General features: G+C 43.8%; 1 protein-coding gene and 1 non-coding gene across 2 annotated transcripts; both read left to right on the top strand.

Moving 5' to 3' along the window:
- Nucleotides 1–15,070: 15,070 nt before the first annotated feature.
- Nucleotides 15,071–19,212, top strand: LOC116905597 (40S ribosomal protein SA-like). Its single transcript, XM_032908598.1, has 3 exons — nucleotides 15,071–15,080; nucleotides 15,972–16,069; nucleotides 18,286–19,212. The coding sequence occupies exons 1-3, from the start codon at nucleotides 15,071–15,073 to the stop codon at nucleotides 19,135–19,137; spliced, it is 960 nt and encodes a 319-aa protein (XP_032764489.1). The 3' UTR covers nucleotides 19,138–19,212.
- LOC116906347 lies at nucleotides 18,003–18,158 on the top strand. The gene has a single exon (XR_004388627.1). It is a non-coding gene; the product is annotated as a small nucleolar RNA SNORA62/SNORA6 family (small nucleolar RNA).
- Nucleotides 19,213–19,429: the final 217 nt, after the last annotated feature.

Here is a 19,429-nt window from a genome sequence, read left to right as displayed (position 1 = left end):
AATAAAAAATAAAAAAAATAGGTTGGGGATTTAGCTCAGCGGTAGAGCACTTGCCTAGCAAGCACAAGGCCCTGGGTTCGGTTCCCAGCTCCGGAAAAAAAAAAAAAAAGAAAATATTTAAACCTCATAAGAAAACAATAAAAATAATAAGGAAAATAGAAATAATATAGCCTGAAATTATCAGAACATGAAATTATATATGTAAGTCACAAGTTCATAAAACATGGATGCTGTGAATAAGATTTGAAAAGCAATGTGCTGAGAACAGTAGTTTATCAGACAGCTAACATCTTAAGTTAACTATTTCTCTTCTTAAGCTTTAATTTTGTAATACTGGTGTAGAGAATATATCTTCCTTCTTTTCTAAAACACAACACCCTACAGGGTATCATGTAGCTCAGGCTGGCCCTATGTAACTATGTAACTATGTAACTATGTAACTATGTAACTGAGGATGGTCTTGAACTCCTGCTCTTCCTGTCCCTGCCTCCCAAATGCTAGGATTTAGCCCTGTGCCACTGTGCCTGCCCAAATAAACTGACCTTTTAAGCCTGTTTTCAGGGGCTAGAGAGACAGCTCATTGGTTAAGAGTACTTGCTCTTGCAGAGAACCAGTTTCCTCCCATCACCCACATTAGGCGGCTCTGTAACCCACAAGATACACTGTAACCTCCTCTGGCCTCCTCTGGTGCCCTTGTACACTTAGCATACAAATATGCTCATGCATACACATAAACTAAGAAATAGTAATGATAATTTTTAAAAAGTGTGTGCATTTTTTGTCCGTTAAGACCTTACCCCAGTTGTCCTGGAACTCACTGTGTAGGCCAGACCTCGAACTCAGAGAGCTCCACCCAGGTGCTGAGATTAAAGGAGTGTATCACTGCTCGCCAGCAAGACCTGTCCATATATTAATTGCTATATTGAAACACCTCAGGTACATAAAAAAAATTTAAGTCCTTTTTTACATTGTGTTATTGTCATCTTAAAGATAGGACTGGGTTATGAAAACATGTATGGACTTAAGATGCATAGCTTTAAACCAGGGGAAACACCTCCTATCCATTGCAATCATAATCCTCAGTCCTTCCTACTGGACAGACTAGTACACATGGCTCCATGGGTGGGATAGAGTTGTGCATGATTCCTGAGTGCATCCAAACCCAGAATAGCAGCACAGTGACAAATAAGAAGAGGCAGTAAGGCCCAGCGATTTTTACCCTCCAGCAGGACTGGGGGAAGAGCCCATAAAACAGCTATCTGGGGGCATCTTTTAAAAACGTGTGTGAGGGATGGCCTGCACGTGTGTCAGTGTGCCACATGTGTGCCTGGTGCCCATGAGAGGAGAGGAGAGAGCATCAGATCCCCGGGAAATGGAACTGTGGGTATTTGGGAACTACCATGTGGTCCTCTGGAAAAGTGGTCAATGCTGCTAACCAGAGCCATCTCTCCAACTCACAACTGAGGCATTTTTAGGCATCAGTGAACGTAGTTAATTAACACTTTCGATGTTTCAAAGGCAAAATTCAGTTCACCTCTTAGGCGACCGGGAGAGGTAGAAACCCTGAGTGCGTGAAGTCCTAAGTGAATGTGTATTGTTGGCATGAGCCAACCATGTGAAGGGTCATAGTCTCAGACCCATGGGAAGATGTAAATCTCCACCCCCGTCACACCTTGGCACACTCGTGACGAGGCTCAGAGGAACGGCAAAGCCTTCCTTTGGTCCATGTACAGATGTTGCTGGTACACACAGAATTTCTCCACCATAGCTTCCTCTCCCTGGATGTTTAAGGCCTGAAGACTTCTCCCCTACAGAGACTCTCCCTACCCAGAATTGCTAAAACTCCCTCGTGCACAGCCGTACGCATCAACCCCAGCTCCCTGTTCGCTGTATATAACACGCCGAGGTTCATGGGTGCAGAGGCTTCTCCATCAGAGGGCCCAGGTCAGCCGTCCGGGTTTTTCTTTGTATGCCTGTCCTTTCTTTGCCACCTCGTCAACCTAGGCAGGTCCATCCCCGGAAGAAAGTCTGTAAAGTAAGGCCATTTTACTTTAATTTCAAATATTTTATAAAAACCCTATCTTCCTGAACAACCGAGTGCTGTACTGATTGGCTCCTGGTACTGTCCCTGTGGCCATATTAACTCAATGTTGTCAAATTAATTTTGAAGCTCACACAGACATCAGCCCACTTTGGCTGGATTGGACTTGGACTGGGTGGGACTCCAAATGCCAAAACAAATAGGAATTTTAAGTCAGGGGATCCCAGGGAAAGATGGGGCTGGCAGACAGTAACGAAAACAGCTGGGCACTCCTGGAGCACTTACCTCGAGCACCACCCTTACCCACCTTGACTTGTCGTTTCAGTTCCCACACAAACCCCTTGGCCACTTGCTGTCCCATTTTTCGAATCAGAAAACAATTTGTCTATGAATTAAGTGAAAGGATTGAATAATTTAAAAAAAAAATGCCCTCGCACACTCGTGGTCCCAGTGCTGGGAGGTGGAGGCATGTGGGTCTCTGGGATTCACTGGCCAGAATTCCAGGCTAATCAGAGGCCTTGTCTCAAAACCCAAGGTGGATGGTGCTGGGGAGAGGAGGCAGATATCCAACGTTGTCCTTCGGCTTCAACATGCATATGCACGTGCACACACATACATGTAGACACATACACACACACAAAACACCTTAGCATGGAATTTTAGTACTGGGTAGTAAAATGTTTACCTTCCATTTAAAGAAAAAAAAATCCTGCAAGGCCACGGAGAGTGGCTGACATATTTGGGAGTGAAGTAGGAAGACCAGGAGTTCAAGATCCTTCTCAAGTAGAATGGGTTCAAGGTAACCAGGGCTACATGGGAGCCCCATCTCCAGTAAATAACTAAGTTGGTAAATAAGTGCAAAGGGCTGGCAAGATGGCTGTGTAGGGACAAGATGGCTGGGTAGGGACAAGATGGCTGGGTCGGTAAGGGCTCTTGCTGCTAGCCTGAGTAAAATCTCCAGAACCCACATGGTGGAAGGAGAGAAGTGACTCCTGAAAGTTGTTCTCTGACTCACACACATCTGCACGTGCACACACGTACACACATCCTTCGTTGCTATATCGGTATGAGAATTAAATGAGATTGTATATGAAAAACCCTGCCATGGTTTCTGAAACACAAGTAGTCTCATTCTCCTTTGACCCTAGACCATAAACTTTCCCAGTAGGCTAAACAGCATGACCCTAAAGGTCACCATATGGTAATCCCAGGACCGAGAAATGTCAGATCCTATGCTGTTAAAAAATAAAAGACAGGGCGGACTGGAGGGTTGGCTCAGTGCTTAAGAACCCTGTTGTTCCAAAGGACTGGGGTTCATTTTCCAGCACCCACATGTAGGGGCAGCACCCTCCTCAGTCACCAGTTATGCACATGATACACAGACATACGTGCAGACAAAACACTCATACATATACAATAGTAAGAATAAATCAAAAATATTAGAAATACAAAGTAAACAAGAAAAGGAATCTTCCCGGATCCTTCAGAAAACAACCAGCTGGCTCAGATGCTACTTTGATAATTAATTTCATGCTTTGACCAAAACAATGAATGTGTGCTGTTCTAAGTCACCAACGGGGTGGTATTTGTTACAGCATCAGTACACAGCTCATACATGCCTTAGTTTAAAAGACCTAGGGTGAGAGCATGCCCACAGACTTCTCACTCCGTCTGCCTCAGTTTCCAAGCAAGCCTGACTCCCAGTTCTCACCTGGCTGTCTACCCTCAGCCTACGTCCTCGCATACTCCAAGTGGAATGAGACACAACTCAGGCAACACAGGAACAGAGCAAGTACACTGACCTGGCCAGCCATGGTGTGGGAACAGAGGCATTCAGACAGTGCAGCGTGAAAAGCTTATTCAAGCTCAGTTAACAAGACATCACTTCATAGCACACACCAGCAAAACAGAACCAAGATGAGGATTCCTGGGAGGAAAAAAAAAAATGTGGCGTGTGCCCCAGCCTGGAGGAACCTTAGTGCTGTTCTGGGAGTGGCCGCAAACTTGGAAGGGCCTCACAGAGGAGGAACTGGTGCTGGGCCCTGGGTCTGGCTTAGGCTGAGAGACTCCTGGGAACTCAGAGAGACAACAGGGTCCAGACCATGTGCTCCTGCTCACCCAGAGCCTTCCAGAGCTGAGAGGGAGTTCAGCCAAGCACCTATCCTTCCTCATTACAGACCACAAAGCCCTGGACAAAGCCATCTGTTAACAGATGAAGATACAGGTTAAAAGTGTGCAAGGGCTATTAGCCCAAATGCTCAATTACCCTAGACGCACGGAACACGTGAAACTCAAGACGGATGACCAAAATGCGAATGCTTCACTCCTTCTTTAAAAGGGGAACAAGAATACCCTTGGCAGGGAATAGAGAGGCAAAGTTTAGAACAGAGGCAGAAGGAACACCCATTCAGAGCCTGCCCCACATGTGGCCCATACATATACAGCCACCCAATTAGATAAGATGGATGAAGCAAAGAAGTGCAGGCTGACAGGAACCGGATGTAGATCTCTCCTGAGAGACACAGCCAGAATACAGCAAACACAGAGGCGAATGCCAGCAGCAAACCACTGAACTGAGAACGGGACCCCGTTGAAGGAATCAGAGAAAGGACTGGAAGAGCTTGAAGGGGCTCGAGACCCCATATGAACAACAATGCCAACCAACCAGAGCTTCCAGGGACTAAGCCACTACCTAAAGACTATACATGGACTGACCCTGGGCTCCGACCACATAGGTAGCAATGAATATCCTAGTAAGAGCACCAGTGGAAGGGGAAGCCCTTGGTCCTGCCAAGACTGAACCCCCAGTGAACTAGATTGTTGGGGGGAGGGCGGCAATGGGGGAGGATAGGGAGGGGAACACCCATAGAGAAGGAGAGTGGGGGAGTTAAGGGGATGTTGGCCTGGAAACTAGGATAGGGAATAACAATCGAAATGTAAATAAGAAATACTCAAGTTAATAAAGATAAAAAAAAAAAAGTGTGCAAGGATCGTGATGCTCAGGCAAGGGCTCTTTCTAGTATTCCACATGCTCCTCTTTTTCTAAATGCAAACATGGCTGTTTGTAGCAGTGACACTTCTCCATGAAACGAAACAGAGGCATAATTACAAGGGCTCGGGAATTAATGGCACTAGATGGATAATTTGGGTTTCATGTTAAATCCCAGAATGGATGACCCAGGGTCAGAAAGATTGGCTTTCCGAGTGTCACCTCTGCCATCTGGTGGCCAAATGACAATATAACCACAACAACTGGGCATTGATACTGTCATCATGTAAGCCATACATGACCTTGGGGTCGGGTGAATGAATTGAGTGTGAGATCTGACTTAGAAGGCCTGAGATGACAAAATAAAATGTTAAATATACAAATAAAGGTTAAATGTTTTCCACAATATTTCAGCTCAGCGTGAGAACCGTGGAAGAGCCCCTTCAATTCATTTCTTCAACAAATATTTATGAAACACTGTCTTAGTTGGTTTCCTTGGAAACAGACCTCAGGCAGAGACATGTGTGAGGGAGGGTGGTTGGAGACTACTCTTGAGAGCAACCCTTGTAAGGGTTTGAGGGAAAAAGAACTGGCTGGAAAGAGTTGAACTGAGATGAACTTGCAACAGAGGTCTGGGCCAATCCTGCTATGAACTGTGAAACTGGCTGGGTAAGCAGACAGAGCCTTGACATTTCTGTATCCAGTAGTCATGAGACAAGCCCTGAGCTACCTCAGACAATGCGACTGCCTGAAGGGGAAGAAGCTCCTTGATCCTAGCAGTAGAGCCTCACCACAGCAACCACTATAGACATCTATGCTTGTCAGAGCCCTAACCTTAATCTTAACCCTAACCAGATCTAGAGGTACAGAGTGGGGTGATATAATATCTCTGCCTTTAAAGATATCCAGAAGCACAGAGAACAGAAAGAAATACACAGGATTTTTTTTAAAGAAAAAATAAAAAACCAAGCGCAAGGCCCTGGGTTCGGTCCCCAGCTCTGAAAAAAAGAAAAAAGAAAAAAAAAATCAAAAACCAAAAAGCTAAAATGGTCGGAAAATGTATTCCTTAAGATTTAGTGGCAAAGAAAAGTCTTTGCTTTTCATTACGACCACAGAGAATCATGGGGGGAAACATGAGCTCCTCTCTGCTGACATAAATAGTAAAGAGAAGATCCTCCCATGTTCATCTGTAAAAGAGCCTGGCTCTCTTGTTCCACTTGGCTGTATCCAGGGAGACATGATGGGGCACTGCCTATATCCTAGAGCTCCAGGTGTGCACTATTGGAAAGGAAGGCTGCCTTTAGGCAGGTGTCACTCCTGGGGAAAGGCTTGTGTTGATGGATCATTTTCCCCACAGGTAGTGCTTTGGCAACTCTAGGAAAGCTGACTCCTCCTATCTGTGTATGTGGATCCTGAGAAGTTTGCAGCTCTCTACTCCTGTTTGGTGTTCCCTAGCATGACTAGTGGTCTCAGTCATTCTTTCATCTGCTTCCCTTTGTTCTTCCTCTTCTCCCACTGATGTAAACTTTATTTCCTCTCAAAGAAAAGCAATTCTCTCAAAGAAAAGATTCTTGCCTGTTGTCCCCAACATGACAGTCAACACTGTAATTTTAGATATAAGCTTAAATATTTGAAATGGACAAAAATATTTCTGCAAGACAATTTTCAGAAAATCCTTTTGAAATTTAAAAAAGCCAATATATAAATGTATAATGTAATGCATAACATATAATATATAATTTTATATATGTGCATTTCTTAGGGCTTGTTGCAGCACTCAGGAAGTAGGGGCAAGTAGGTCATTTGAGTTCCAAGACAGCCTGGCCTAAATAAATAGCAAGTTCTAGGGCAGCCAAGGTATGGAGTAAGACCTTATTTCCAAAAACTAAAAAACTAACGACAATAATAACAACAACAACAAAAGCATTTCTTCTCTCTAGTTTATCTATAGGCTCCATTCTCTAAGGTAAGAGAGGTAGACTGGCCTGAAGTCTTGGTGTGACAGAGGAATGGGATAATGTCCTGAAGTCCCTGTCTTCAGAGCTTGCTGTCTGGATGTCCTGTGTGAGGAGCCCTTTCTTTGTGCCTCTCCCTAGCCAGTATTTCCTCCCAAATTCTCTGTACTACGTGAGCCATAAGCAAGAGAAAATTCTGGAAGGCCTTTTTCCTCTATTCCCTTCTGACTGATGAGTCATCAAGTTTTAGACAGCTCCACATTTGCTCTTGCTGTCTAATTTGTGACTCTGAAAATTCCCTTTCCCACAGAGGCTTTGCAGCCTCAGTACTTTTTTTTTTTTTTTTTTTTTTTTTTTTTTTTTTGGTTCTTTTTTTCGGAGCTGGGGACCGAACCCAGGGCCTTGCGCTTCCTAGGTAAGCGCCTACCACTGAGCTAAATCCCCAGCCCCACCTCAGTACTTTTGACATGTCTTTTTTTTTTTTTTTTTTTTTTTTTGGAGCTGAGGACCAAACCCAGGGCCTTGTGCTTGCTAGGCAAGCGCCTACCACTGAGCTAAATCCCAACCCCATGTCTTTTTTTTTTTTTTAATTTAAAATAGTTTTTTTAAACATTATATTCTAATTATGATTTCCCTCTCCCCTACTCCTCCCTTGAACTACATCACAGCCTGAGAAAACGTGTTTCTGGCAAGCGTGCACAGCGATATCAGAGCTTGGGCACATTGAGAACTGCTTCTGGAGACCATCCTCATGCCACTGTCCTGCCATACTGGTGATTTTGAAAACACAGGACACTTCTTTGCTTAAAACTCTTTCTTGGATCCAGGCTCAGTAGCACATAACTTTAATTCTAGCACTCGGGAGGCAGAGGCAGACAGATGGCTGAGTTCAAAGCCAGCCTGGTCTACATACAGCGTGAGCTCCTGGACTTCCAGAGTTACATGGAGAAATTCTGTCTTGAAAACGCAAAAACAAAAACAAACAAACAAACAAAAGCCACAGGCTCTTTAATATATCCCTGTGGTGACGGTGTGACTTTCCACACTGCCTTTCCAGCCTCTTCTGTGATGAACATGAAATATGAAAGAAACTTGGGGCTGACAGACTCTTCCAGAGTTTTGACACTCACATCATCTGGTACTGCCTTGAGAAATCTTTTTAAAATTTAGATAATTAATTGTCCATAAGAATGAGTTTCACTATGGCATTTTCATACACGTATATAATGCATTTATTTTTATGTTATGTGAATGGTTTTTTTGTTGTTGTTTTTGGGTTTTTTTCTTCCACCTGCATGCGTGTCTCTGCTCGTTGAGAAGACTCGTTAGCTTCCTAGTACCCACACTGTGGCTCACAACTGTCTGTAACCACAGTCCCAAGGGATCAAATGCCTGCTGTAGCCTCTGCAGGCACTGCACACACCATGCGGAACACAGACATATGTGTAGGTAAAAGACCCATACACTTAAAACAAAAATAAATATATTTTAATAATTAAAAATGTATACATAAATTTTTTTTAAAAAATGAGATAGAGACTGACTGTGCTGTTGCCCGGGCTCATGTTGAACATCTGAGCTTTACTTTGCCTTAGCCTCTGCGGTAGCCGCACTATGAACCCAGGCCATCCCTGAAGCACACTCCCATCCCCGCTATAATTCTTCCACAATTTCTGTTTTGTTGAAAAGTTTCAATAAATCAGTTAGGTTTGTTACTTTAAAGGCAACTGAAGAAGCCCTCTCTACTATGAAAGAATAACGTCAAACTTCAAAGCGTGGGGCTACAATGTGAAGTCGTTTAAAATCGGTTCGGATAGTTGGTTCCTGATGTCATGGAAAAGGGATGGGAAAAAGAAAGTCAGAGGACAGAGCGGTCTGCAGCCCGTCGTGGAAACTATTAGACATCTTACAGGATGAAGCAAGCCCAAGTTCTGGAATAAAAATATTGCCCATCAAATGTAAAGGAAGCCACATGGCAGCAGCTTTGGACCCTAGTCTCATGAAAGAAATGTATTCCTACTATATTTCAGTACACTAATGTCTGTTATACATAGTGGACGTTTTTCCATACTTTAAAAAAATACAGGGGTTGGGGATTTAGCTCAGTGGTAGAGCGCTTGCCTAGCAAGCGCAAGGCCCTGGGTTCGGTCCCCAACTCCAAAAAAAAGAAAAGAAAAAAAAAATCCTTGGGGAGAGAGAGACAGCTCAGTGGGTAAACTTATTAGCAAGCAAATGCATAGCATGAGAATCTGAATTAAATACCAGCACCAGTATAAAAAGATGGGTGTGGCTACATGTGCAGCCATAGCTCAGCACGGTAGGGAGCACTGGACAGGCAGAGACAGGAGAATCCCTGGGGTTTTCAGACTGCTAGCCTAGCTCCAGGGGTAGAGAGTAATAGAGCAGGACCCACCCCCCGGCCTCCACACACACCTAGGCATGCTGGTCACTCCTTGTCCTGCATGTGACTATCCACCACCCTCACATGCACACTCTCACGCATGCGCACATACACACACACACACACACACACACACACACACACACACTTTTTTTAAACCAGGGTTTTAAAGATTTATTTATTATATATAAGTACACTGTAACTGTCTTCAGACACACCAGAAGAGGGCATCAGATCCCATGACAGACGGTTGTGAGCCACCATGTGGTTGCTGGGAATTGAACTCAGGACCTCTGGAAGAGCAGTCAGTGCTCTTAACCGCTGAGCCATCTTTCCAGCCCACCCACACACTTTTTAAATAAGATAAAATATACACATCACAAACTCTTTTAGATTTCTATTTTATGTGTATGAGTGTTTTGTCTATGTGTACGTATGTGTACTATGCCCATGCCTGGTACCCACACAGGTCAGAAGAAGGCATTAGATCCCCTGGAACTGAAGTTATGGGTGATTATGAACCAACTTCAGGTCCTCTGCAAGAGCAGCAAGTGCTCGTTACCACTGAGCCATCTCTCCAGCCCCTTTGTTCTTGTTAGAGACGTCAATGTGACCTACTCATTTACCACCATAACTGTATGTTTAGATTTATGGGGAAAAGACCGTGTTGGATAGAGAGATCATGCTTCAAGGAAGGACTAGTCGTCCTGGCCTTCTTGGATGCTGTGATCAGATTTCCTCAGCTATCATCCCCACCAGGGGCTCTCTAAATTGTTACCATAACCAACATTCAACCATCCTGAAAAACCTACATCCAACTGCTAATCCAGGGGAGAGGTTTGACTTCTTTGGGTCATTATGGGGCAGCACTGACTGTGGTCCAATCTGTTTTCAGACTCCCTGAATTGACAGGTATCATGACACATATGTTTGGTCCCAGTACTCGGGAGACAGAGGCAGGGAGATCTCTGAGTTTCAGGCCAGCCTGGTCTACAGAGTGAGTTTCAGGATAGCCAGGTGTAGAGAGAATATCTTGTGCATTGTATGGATGCATCATCTGTCAATTAAGAATACCTATGGCCTATAGGAAAGGATAGAATAGAAGGTGGGACATCGGGGAGGCAGAAAGAATTCTGGGATAGAGCCAGGTGCGGGGAGATCTGCCCAGGAAGTTGTGAGGAGATGGACACACAGTACCTGAGCACAGGTAACCAGCCACACGGCAGAATGTAGGTTAAAATAAATGGTTTAAGCTATCTATGATCTAGTCTGAGAAGAGCCTCGCTGTATGGCCAAGGTCTTTGAGGTAAAATTGGATCTTACTTCTACAGACAGGGCTACAAAGAAAAACCCCTGTCACGAAATAACAAAAAACCAAGAAGGTTCCCTGAATCTTTGACTGAAGCTTCACAGAACACAGAACAATTTTCTTGCTGGTCCTGTGTCCTCCATGAGTGCTGTGCATTGCCAGCCCCATATCAGCTTCTGATTCCACAGAAGAGAGCAGAGACACTTACTAACAAGCTTATGGAATGAGGCTCATTTGCGGTTCTTCCTGCTCTCCTCAGGGGAAGTTAGACCGAAGATGGATAAAAGCTACACTTCCCTCTAGAACTGTGCCCATATCTACATTAATTTTACTTTGCAGATGGATGTTGCTATTACTCTTTTTAATTTTAAGATGGGATCTCACCATGTAGCCCTGGCTGGCCTGAGACTTGATATGTAGACCAGGTTGGCCTTGAACTCACAGAGGTCCACTTGCCTCCGCCTCCCAAGTGTTGTATTAAAGTCATATGTAACTCTCTTATTTCTTTCTTAGTACAGGAAAAATCTGAGCATCTTCCAGTCTTCTCTGGGTAATAGAATCACAAAATTCCATCCAAATGCAGTGTGAATACAATCGTCTTGGCTGACAACTTGAGGAGATGAAGAATCACCTAGGAAACAAATCTCTGGGCGTGTCTGTGAATGTTTCTAAAGAGGTTTAACTGTGGTGAGATTGGTCTTCAATGGAGGTAATTGGCCACATTGTCTGGGGCTCTAGACTGAGAGTGGAGTCGTGGAGTGAGGCACCAATATTGTCACTCTTCCTGAACGTGAATGTGAACTGGCCGAGGCCCTGGATTCCTGCTTGTATAGCTACACAGCCTGCTTCTCCATTCATCCCCCCCCCCCACGAAGGACTGTCCTTCTTCCTTGACCTACGTTTGCCGGGCATTACGTCACATCAGTGTCAAAATGAACTGAAATAACCATTCATCCATCCATCCAACAAACATTGAGAGAGCGTCTATTTGGAGTGGTGTTTTCTAAAGAAAAAAAAAATCATGGAAGATATTGTGCCCATTTCCTATTGAGTTTCACCGACTGTTGAAGGAAAACAGTCCAAGGGAGACAATAATTTAAAAGGTCACATCTATCTACCTTTATTCATTTGTGTATTTACTTATTTATGCATTTATTTTTTATGGTTTGTTGAGGTATCTCAGGCGGCTCAAAATGGCCTCAAACTCGCTATTTGGGAGAGGCTAGCCTTGAACTCGGGATCCTGCTACCTCTATCCCCCAAGTGTCGGGATTGCAGGTGTGTGTTAGTGTGTCCTGGTTTTGAATACAGAGATTTCAAATGTATGAAAAAAGTATCAAAGCTGTGTGGGTGACATCATTAATTGTGTGTGCTTTGCTGTTGAAAGGGTCAAAGAGGCTACAGTGAAGGAATATGGAAGAAAGTGAGTCTTCTGGCTTTTGATAATCCAGAGAAACCACCCTTCACAAGTCTCTCAGGATTTAAAGGAAAAGTAAGTGGTCCACCAGCTGACTCTCCCTCCATTCCAAACAGAGCGAACAACTTTCGCAGAGATCAAACCGAAAGCTGATGAGGAGACCAAACCGGAAGCAAATCAGCAGGTCTGGGAAGACGTGAGCCTTTAGGTCTAGCAACAATGTCTCAATGCTCGGACATTCCATAGATGATTCTCTTGTGAAATAGTCTACACTCTTTCGCTTTTTACTCAGGTTAACTCCTGGTCTTCCTGTCTTTGTTGAGATGCTGCTTTGTCTGGGAAATTTGCATTCTCACAAGTCTGAACTTGCTGAGTCTGACGGGTTGGTAGTTTCTCAGCCTGTCATACCAGATTGTAGTTGAAGTTTACTTGTCCGTGTTTTCCCCTGACTCAAGCCTAACCTCCTTAAAGAAAGGGTTTAGTCACCGCTGGTCACCAGCTGTCAGCAGGGTGCTAAAGAAAACAGGGACCTCAGACTTTAACTCAAGGTAGAGTATTTGTCTAGCATGTGTGAGGTGCTAGACTCTGTCCCCAGCACTGGCAAAAAGAAACCATTACTGAATGTAACAGATGTGTTTTGTGGAACGAATAGATGAATATTTCCAAATGCAGTAAGAGTTAAGAGAACCGGCGTCTCGAATCCTGCTTATCCAGTATTATTCCGTGCTCTCCACTTTGAGGTACCAAGAATGACGGGAAGGCATGGAAGACAGAAACCTCATGAAGGCAGGGCTTGTAGCTCATTTCGTAGAATGTTTTGTCCAGCATACACGAAGCTCTGGGTTTTGACCCAAAAACCACATAAACAAGATATAGTGGCACACAGCTTTAATTTTAACACCCGTGGGAGATGGACGGAAGAAGATCAGAAGATCAAGGCCATCTTCTATTATAGTGGGTTTGAGAGCAGCCTGGCTCTCTCTCTCTCTCTCTCTCTCTCTCTCTCTCTCTCTCTCTCCATTCTAATAGAAAAAGAGTGAGGATAGATAAAATCCTAAAGTGAAGGAGGAGACATTTCTTAATCACACAGGGACATCAGGGAAACCTCACTCGGAATGTGATATTCAAAGGGAATATAACATCCCTCATTCAGAGTTACTTGGCAGATACAATATTGGTGACATTATGAATAATACATTTGAAAACTGCCCCATCGCGGGCTGGAGAGATGCCTTAGCATGTAAGAGTTCTAGTTGATCTTTCACAGGGCCAGAGCTCAGTCTCCAGCACCCACCTGGCAGTTCACAGCCTCTTGTAACTCTGGTTTCAGGGGTTTCTGTCAGATGCACACTCACACATACGCATTAAATAATTTAATAAATGAAACAGCTCCACTGGTGTGGGTCAACGCTGTGTTAGTCACTTCTGCATCACTGTGGTTAGATACCCGACAGACAACTGAAGGGAGGAAAGATTTATTTGGGCTCACGGTTTCAGAGAGTTTAGTCCTTCGTGGCTGCCTCCGTTGCCTTTGGACCTGTGGTGAGGCACAAAATTACAGCAACAGAAGTATGTGGAGAAGCTTGCTCACCTTAGGGTGAGTAGGATGTCAAAGAGAGAAAGAGGGAGTAAGGACCATGTATAAATGTCAGGGGCAGGCTGGAGAAATGGCTCAGCCGTTAAAGGCTAGGCTCACAACCAAAAATAAATGTCAGAGGCACACCTCCAATGACCTATTTCCTCCAGTGAGGCCCTATTTTCTAGTTTTCAGACCCTCCCAAAACAGTTCCACTAGCTGAAGACCAAGCTGTCCACGTATGAACCTGAAGGGACATTTTGAATTTGAACATGTCATTTGCACATGTCATTGCTGTTCTGGGTGATGTCATGGAGGGATTTTGGCTAAGTGTTGTTATTTTGACTGTCAAAATTTTGTCTAGCAAATCATCACAGGACATAAAAATTGACTGTCCATTTTATAAAGCTTCCCATAATGGTCAAAAAATTTTTTTGTTTCTAGAGCATTTTAAAATCATAGCCTAGCGCAAATAAAATATATCAGTATAAATTCTATCAGTACAAATATCAGCTGTTAACCAGCAGGCCTGAGCAAGAACAATTAATTCGAGTATCTGACAAGATTAGATATCAGGCTGAAGATGTGGCTTAATAGTAGAGTACTTGCCTGCCATGTATTCCTAAGGTTCAAGCACTAAGTGTCATTGCAAACTCAAGGATGAATTCTGACAGGGCCATGAAGGGCTCTCCTTTTTTGAAACAGGGGATAGTGAGTGGTTGTGCTAATAACATTTCATGAAGATTGGGCGACACGCTGCAAGCTGATTCGCAGAGGAGTCTGGGGAACTGATCTCTTCCACATAAATTCCCTCTCCAGAGCCAATCAGAAGTTGGTACAATATGTCTGACCCTCTAGAAGTGGGAGCTAAGTAAACTTCTTTTTAAAAACATTATCCACCCTTGTATATTTTGTTACAGTAAAGAAAAATGAACAAATATACAACGTGAGTGTGTTGCTACCACTAGTGTTTATAAATAAACACTATAAATAAAAAGGGATTGTGAGTTTAGACTCCTAGGAAAGGGACCAGGGAAGTAACTCACTGGCAAGCACTTCCCTGGAACGCATGAGGCCCTGCGCTTGATCTTCAGCACTGCAAAATCAGATTTGAAAAAATTCTGAAAAAGTATTTGGGTAGATAGTCAATATAACAGATTTTCATACTTATAAATGTGCATTAATCGTTTTAACTTGAAAAGTGTACAATCACACGGCTGGAGATGGCTCAGCAGCTAAGAGCACTGGCTGCTCTTCTGGAGGACCCAGGTTCAATTCCCAGCACCCACATAGCAGCTAACAACTGTCTGTAACTCCGGTTCCAGGAAATATGATGCCTTCTTCTGGCCTCCTTGGACACCACGCATGTATGGGTGCATGAACATGAATGTAGGTAAGATACTAATACCCATAAAATGAAATAATTTTTTAAAAAGTATCCAATCATGGAATTGTATTTGTAATAATAGATTTTACCTGAGTACAAATTGCCTAAGAAGAAAAAGTCTTATCTTTATTGCCCATCTTAATTTTATATTTTAAGTTTAGGACGTTGGGGATTGGTTCTAATGCTTTGATTTAATCAGGAATCTGAGTGTCCAAACACAGAAGGTCCTTGTCCCCAGTTGGTTTTCAATTGACCAATAAAGATGCAAGCGGCTAATGGTTGGGCAAAGGGAGGTGGGGCAGGACCTTGAGATTTGTGTGGGTTGGGAACAGGGAGAGAGAGAGAGGAGGAGGAGGAGGAGGAAAAGAAAAAGAAAAAAAAAGAAGAAGAAGAAGAGGAGGAGGAGAAGGAAAAAAAAAAAAAGAAAAAAGAAGAAGAGGATGAAGAAGAGGAGGAGGAGGAGGGGGAGAAGGAGGAGGAGGAGAATCGCCAGGTTTCAGAGGGAGACAGATCAGATTTAGAGCTGCAGAGGGAAAATCATCTGAAATGTAGATGAGAAAAAAATGTATCCCCTAGAAGGGCTACACAGAAGTGCCTTTGGCAGCAAAGTCTAGAGGTCCACCCAGACGGAACTGGGCAGTAAAGATAGATCATAGATTTACAGGGTGTTGAGTCAGGAGTAGCAGAGGGAAATCTATGATAGCCAAGGGAGGATTTGAACTACCCATCCTGTGGGCTAGCTAAGGCATTTCAAAAATAAGCTAATGAATCTGTCTGTCTGTCTGTCTGTCTCTCTCTGTGTGTGTATGTGTGTGTGTCTGTCTGTCTGTGTCTGTGTCTGTGACTGTGTGTCTGTGTCTGTGTGTCTGTGTCTGTGCTTCTGTCTTCCATTTGCAGACCCAAAGAGCTCCTGGACGAGGTGGCTGGAAGCACTCGACCTGCGGGGAGCACAAAGTGGTGTAGCTAAACTCACTGCTACAGATGTCCCCAACATGGTAGGTGAGACCTGACTATTGAAAATAATTTAGAGATTCTTTGATGAATTAAAGCTCAAAGCTGCTGGGAGCCCCTGCTGTGCAAAGAGGCTGGCTGGTTCCCTGACTGGATGCTAGGAGGAAGACAGTGAGAAGCAGACGATAAAAGCTGCCTGCCTCCGGCCACCAGATAAAGGATAGAGATTTATAAATTTGATTTAATTGTTTTTAAGGACATAAGAGATAATTTAGGGAGTTTGAATGAAAAAAATGCTTTAAAGAAATTTAAGAGTTGGGGATGGGGATTTAGCTCAGTGGTAGAGCGCTTGCCTAGCAAGCTCAAGGCCCTGGGTTCAGTCCTCAGCTCTGAAAAGAAGAAAAGAAAAAAAAAAAAAAATTTAAGAGTCAGTAGTTGCCATTAGCGCCTAGCTGCTTTTGTTGGGTACCATCAGCTATGGCTTTAATTGCCTGTTGCCACCGACAGAGGCTGATATTAAGTGCCTTCACTGCCTAGTTGTCCTATCCTGAGAGATATCTACAAAAGGCACACAACCCAGTAAACCACATAGACGTATAATATATTGAGGTTTCTGACCTTAAATCATAGGTTGAAAAGCAGGAGATGGTGAAGAAGCACCGTCTCAGTGGTTAACATTTGTTTAGACTGCTTCAATTGCTTTGAATTGCTTTGAATTATCAAAATGAATGTGGTTACGAGTTTGGTGGTTGTATTAAAATTCCTCTGGGAGACAGGTCAAGGTATGCTTTTAATGATTTCTGGTTGCTGGACCAAGAACATGTTACTTTGGGAAAGAGGCACTGTATTTGTGTTGACAGGAAAGGAGAAAAGGCTTTGGACCCCTCCCAGGGTGATATGGATCAGATATGACGGGGGCAGACCCCCTGAAGATTTAAAAAAGCAGAAAAAAAAAATCAAACAGGACAGGTAACTTGATCTGCTGATTCCTTGACATGAAACAATGAGACAATGAAACTTGTTGGTTATGGAATCCTTGAGATTCTTCGTGCCCTCCTTCATATGGCATGAACGAAGATTTATTACAGTTGGTTATTGACCAAATTAACTCATATAAAAGACAGCTGTCTTTCATCTGCGCAAAGAGGGAGCAGAATTTCATCCTTCACTGATCTGTGCACCCTGCACAATCCACAGAACATCTGAATGGTGCTAACATTTTGGGTGTGAGATTCATATATTACAGAATGTGCAGCTCTGACAAGTTTCATCCTCAGAGATGCTCAAATGACCTGCTGTTTAAGCCCTTGCTTCCCGATGCTGCCCAGAGACTTGCTTCCAAAACGGCTTCAGGAAGAGTTGATGATGCCAGATGACCTCACTTTATCCAACCTTGCAGACAGACCAGCTAGAACTTCAGTCAAGCCCTGAGCCTTCCAAATATACAAAGACTGGATAACACATGCTAAAGCTAGCTTTCTTAAGTCTAACCAATTTTCTACCCCTTTCCACCTCTTTAAAGAATTTCTCTTTGCCCTTTTTCAGTAGGAAGGAGCCATGGAGAGTTGTCAGCCTAATTCCTTGGGCTTGGGTGCTTGGTTATGCTTATTTTACAAATAGATAGGTTGTCATCTTAAGGGATAATTTGTAAATGGTCATCATTTTGAACGCGGAGGGAATAGATAGGATGGATTACTAATTTTCTTACAAATTACTATATTACTAAATTACAAAATTGCTAATTTTATTCTATACAAAGCCATAATCTTACATTAATAGAAATCTTTATAATTGATGCAAAATTGAAGTTATATTTCCTTTCATTGGTACAGAATTTGTGTATTGATATGGAATTATGATTTTCATTGTTATAAATCTGTATATTGATACATTTGACACATTGAAAATTTGAAATTAATATTGTTACTCTTAGATAGGCATTGTGTTTATATAACTCATTTAAGAATATAAAACTTTCCTGCACATTATTAAAGCTCAGGGTGGAGGCCAGTCTTGGCCAGTGAACTTCTGAGTGTAGGAAGTGTGCTACATTGAACATACGGCAGGATTTTCACTAACACCAGTAGAGCTTGCCTCTATGACTGGAGTTTGGTAGTGGTCACTGCCACATACACATACTCTGCCTTCCAGCAGCGTCCCTTTACAGAGCAATGAGGTTAGCAAACCTGGGGCACCCACTTTAAAGATCCACTTGTGGCCAGGTGTGGTGGTGCCTTTAATCCTAGTGCTCAAGAGGCAGACAGGCAAATCTCTGATCAGCTTGTTCTGCAGACAGCCAGGGTTCCACAGACCCTGTCTTGGAAAGGCCCCCACAAGAATCCCATTTGCTGGCCTAGGTATCTACATTATCAACCTGAAGAGGACTTGGGAGAAGCTGTTGCTAGCCGCTCGCGCTATTGTTGCCATTGAGAACCCTGCTGACGTCAGCGTCATCTCCTCCAGGAACACTGGCCAGCGAGCTGTGCTGAAGTTTGTCGCTGCCACAGGAGCCACTCCAATTGCTGGCCGCTTCACACCTGGGACCTTCACTAACCAGATCCCAGCAGCCTTCAGGGAGCCACGGCTTCTAGTGGTGACCGATCCCCGGGCTGACCACCAGCCCCTCACAGAGGCTTCTTACGTCAACCTGCCCACCATTGCTCTGTGTAACACAGATTCTCCCCAGCGCTATGTGGACATTGCCATTCCATGCAACAACAAGGGAGCTCACTCAGTGGGTCTCATGTGGTGGATGCTGGCCCAGGAAATACTCCGCATGCGAGGAGCTATCTCCCGTGAGCACCCATGGGAGGTTATGCCTGATCCTTACTTCTACAGGGACCCAGAGGAGATTGAGAAGGAGGAGCAGGCTGCTGCTGAGAAGGCTGTGACCAAGGAGGAATTCCAGGGTGAATGGACTGCACCAGCGCCTGAGTTCACTGCTGCTCAGCCTGAGGTGGCCGACTGGTCTGAGGGTGTGCAGGTGCCCTCTGTGCCCATCCAGCAGTTCCCCACGGAAGACTGGAGTGCACAGCCGGCCACTGAGGACTGGTCAGCAGCTCCCACAGCACAGGCCACTGAGTGGGTTGGAGCCACCACTGAGTGGTCCTGAGCTCCTCTGCAGGTGCCTGAGCGAAGGGAAAAAAGGCGGAAGGAAAATAAAGTTTCTGAAAGCTGAAAAAAAAAAGAATATAAGACTTTGACCCAGTCCTTCTAATAACTGCGATTACAAACTGTTTAGGATAATTAAGTAACACAAGTTAAGGGCCAGAGAGTAAACTCATGGTTATGTTAGATCCTGATTTAATTATAACAAAGTATTTTTAATATTATTCGAGTAGAAATAGGTTTAACTTGACTACTAAGATTTAACAGCTATACCTTATATAGACTTCAAAAACATC

The sequence above is a fragment of the Rattus rattus genome, chromosome 7 (genome assembly GCF_011064425.1).
Source record: "Rattus rattus isolate New Zealand chromosome 7, Rrattus_CSIRO_v1, whole genome shotgun sequence".
Taxonomy (NCBI): Eukaryota; Metazoa; Chordata; class Mammalia; order Rodentia; family Muridae; genus Rattus; species Rattus rattus.
The sequence above is the reverse complement of the archived record's forward strand: the minus strand, read 5'-3'. Positions and strand labels throughout refer to the sequence as shown.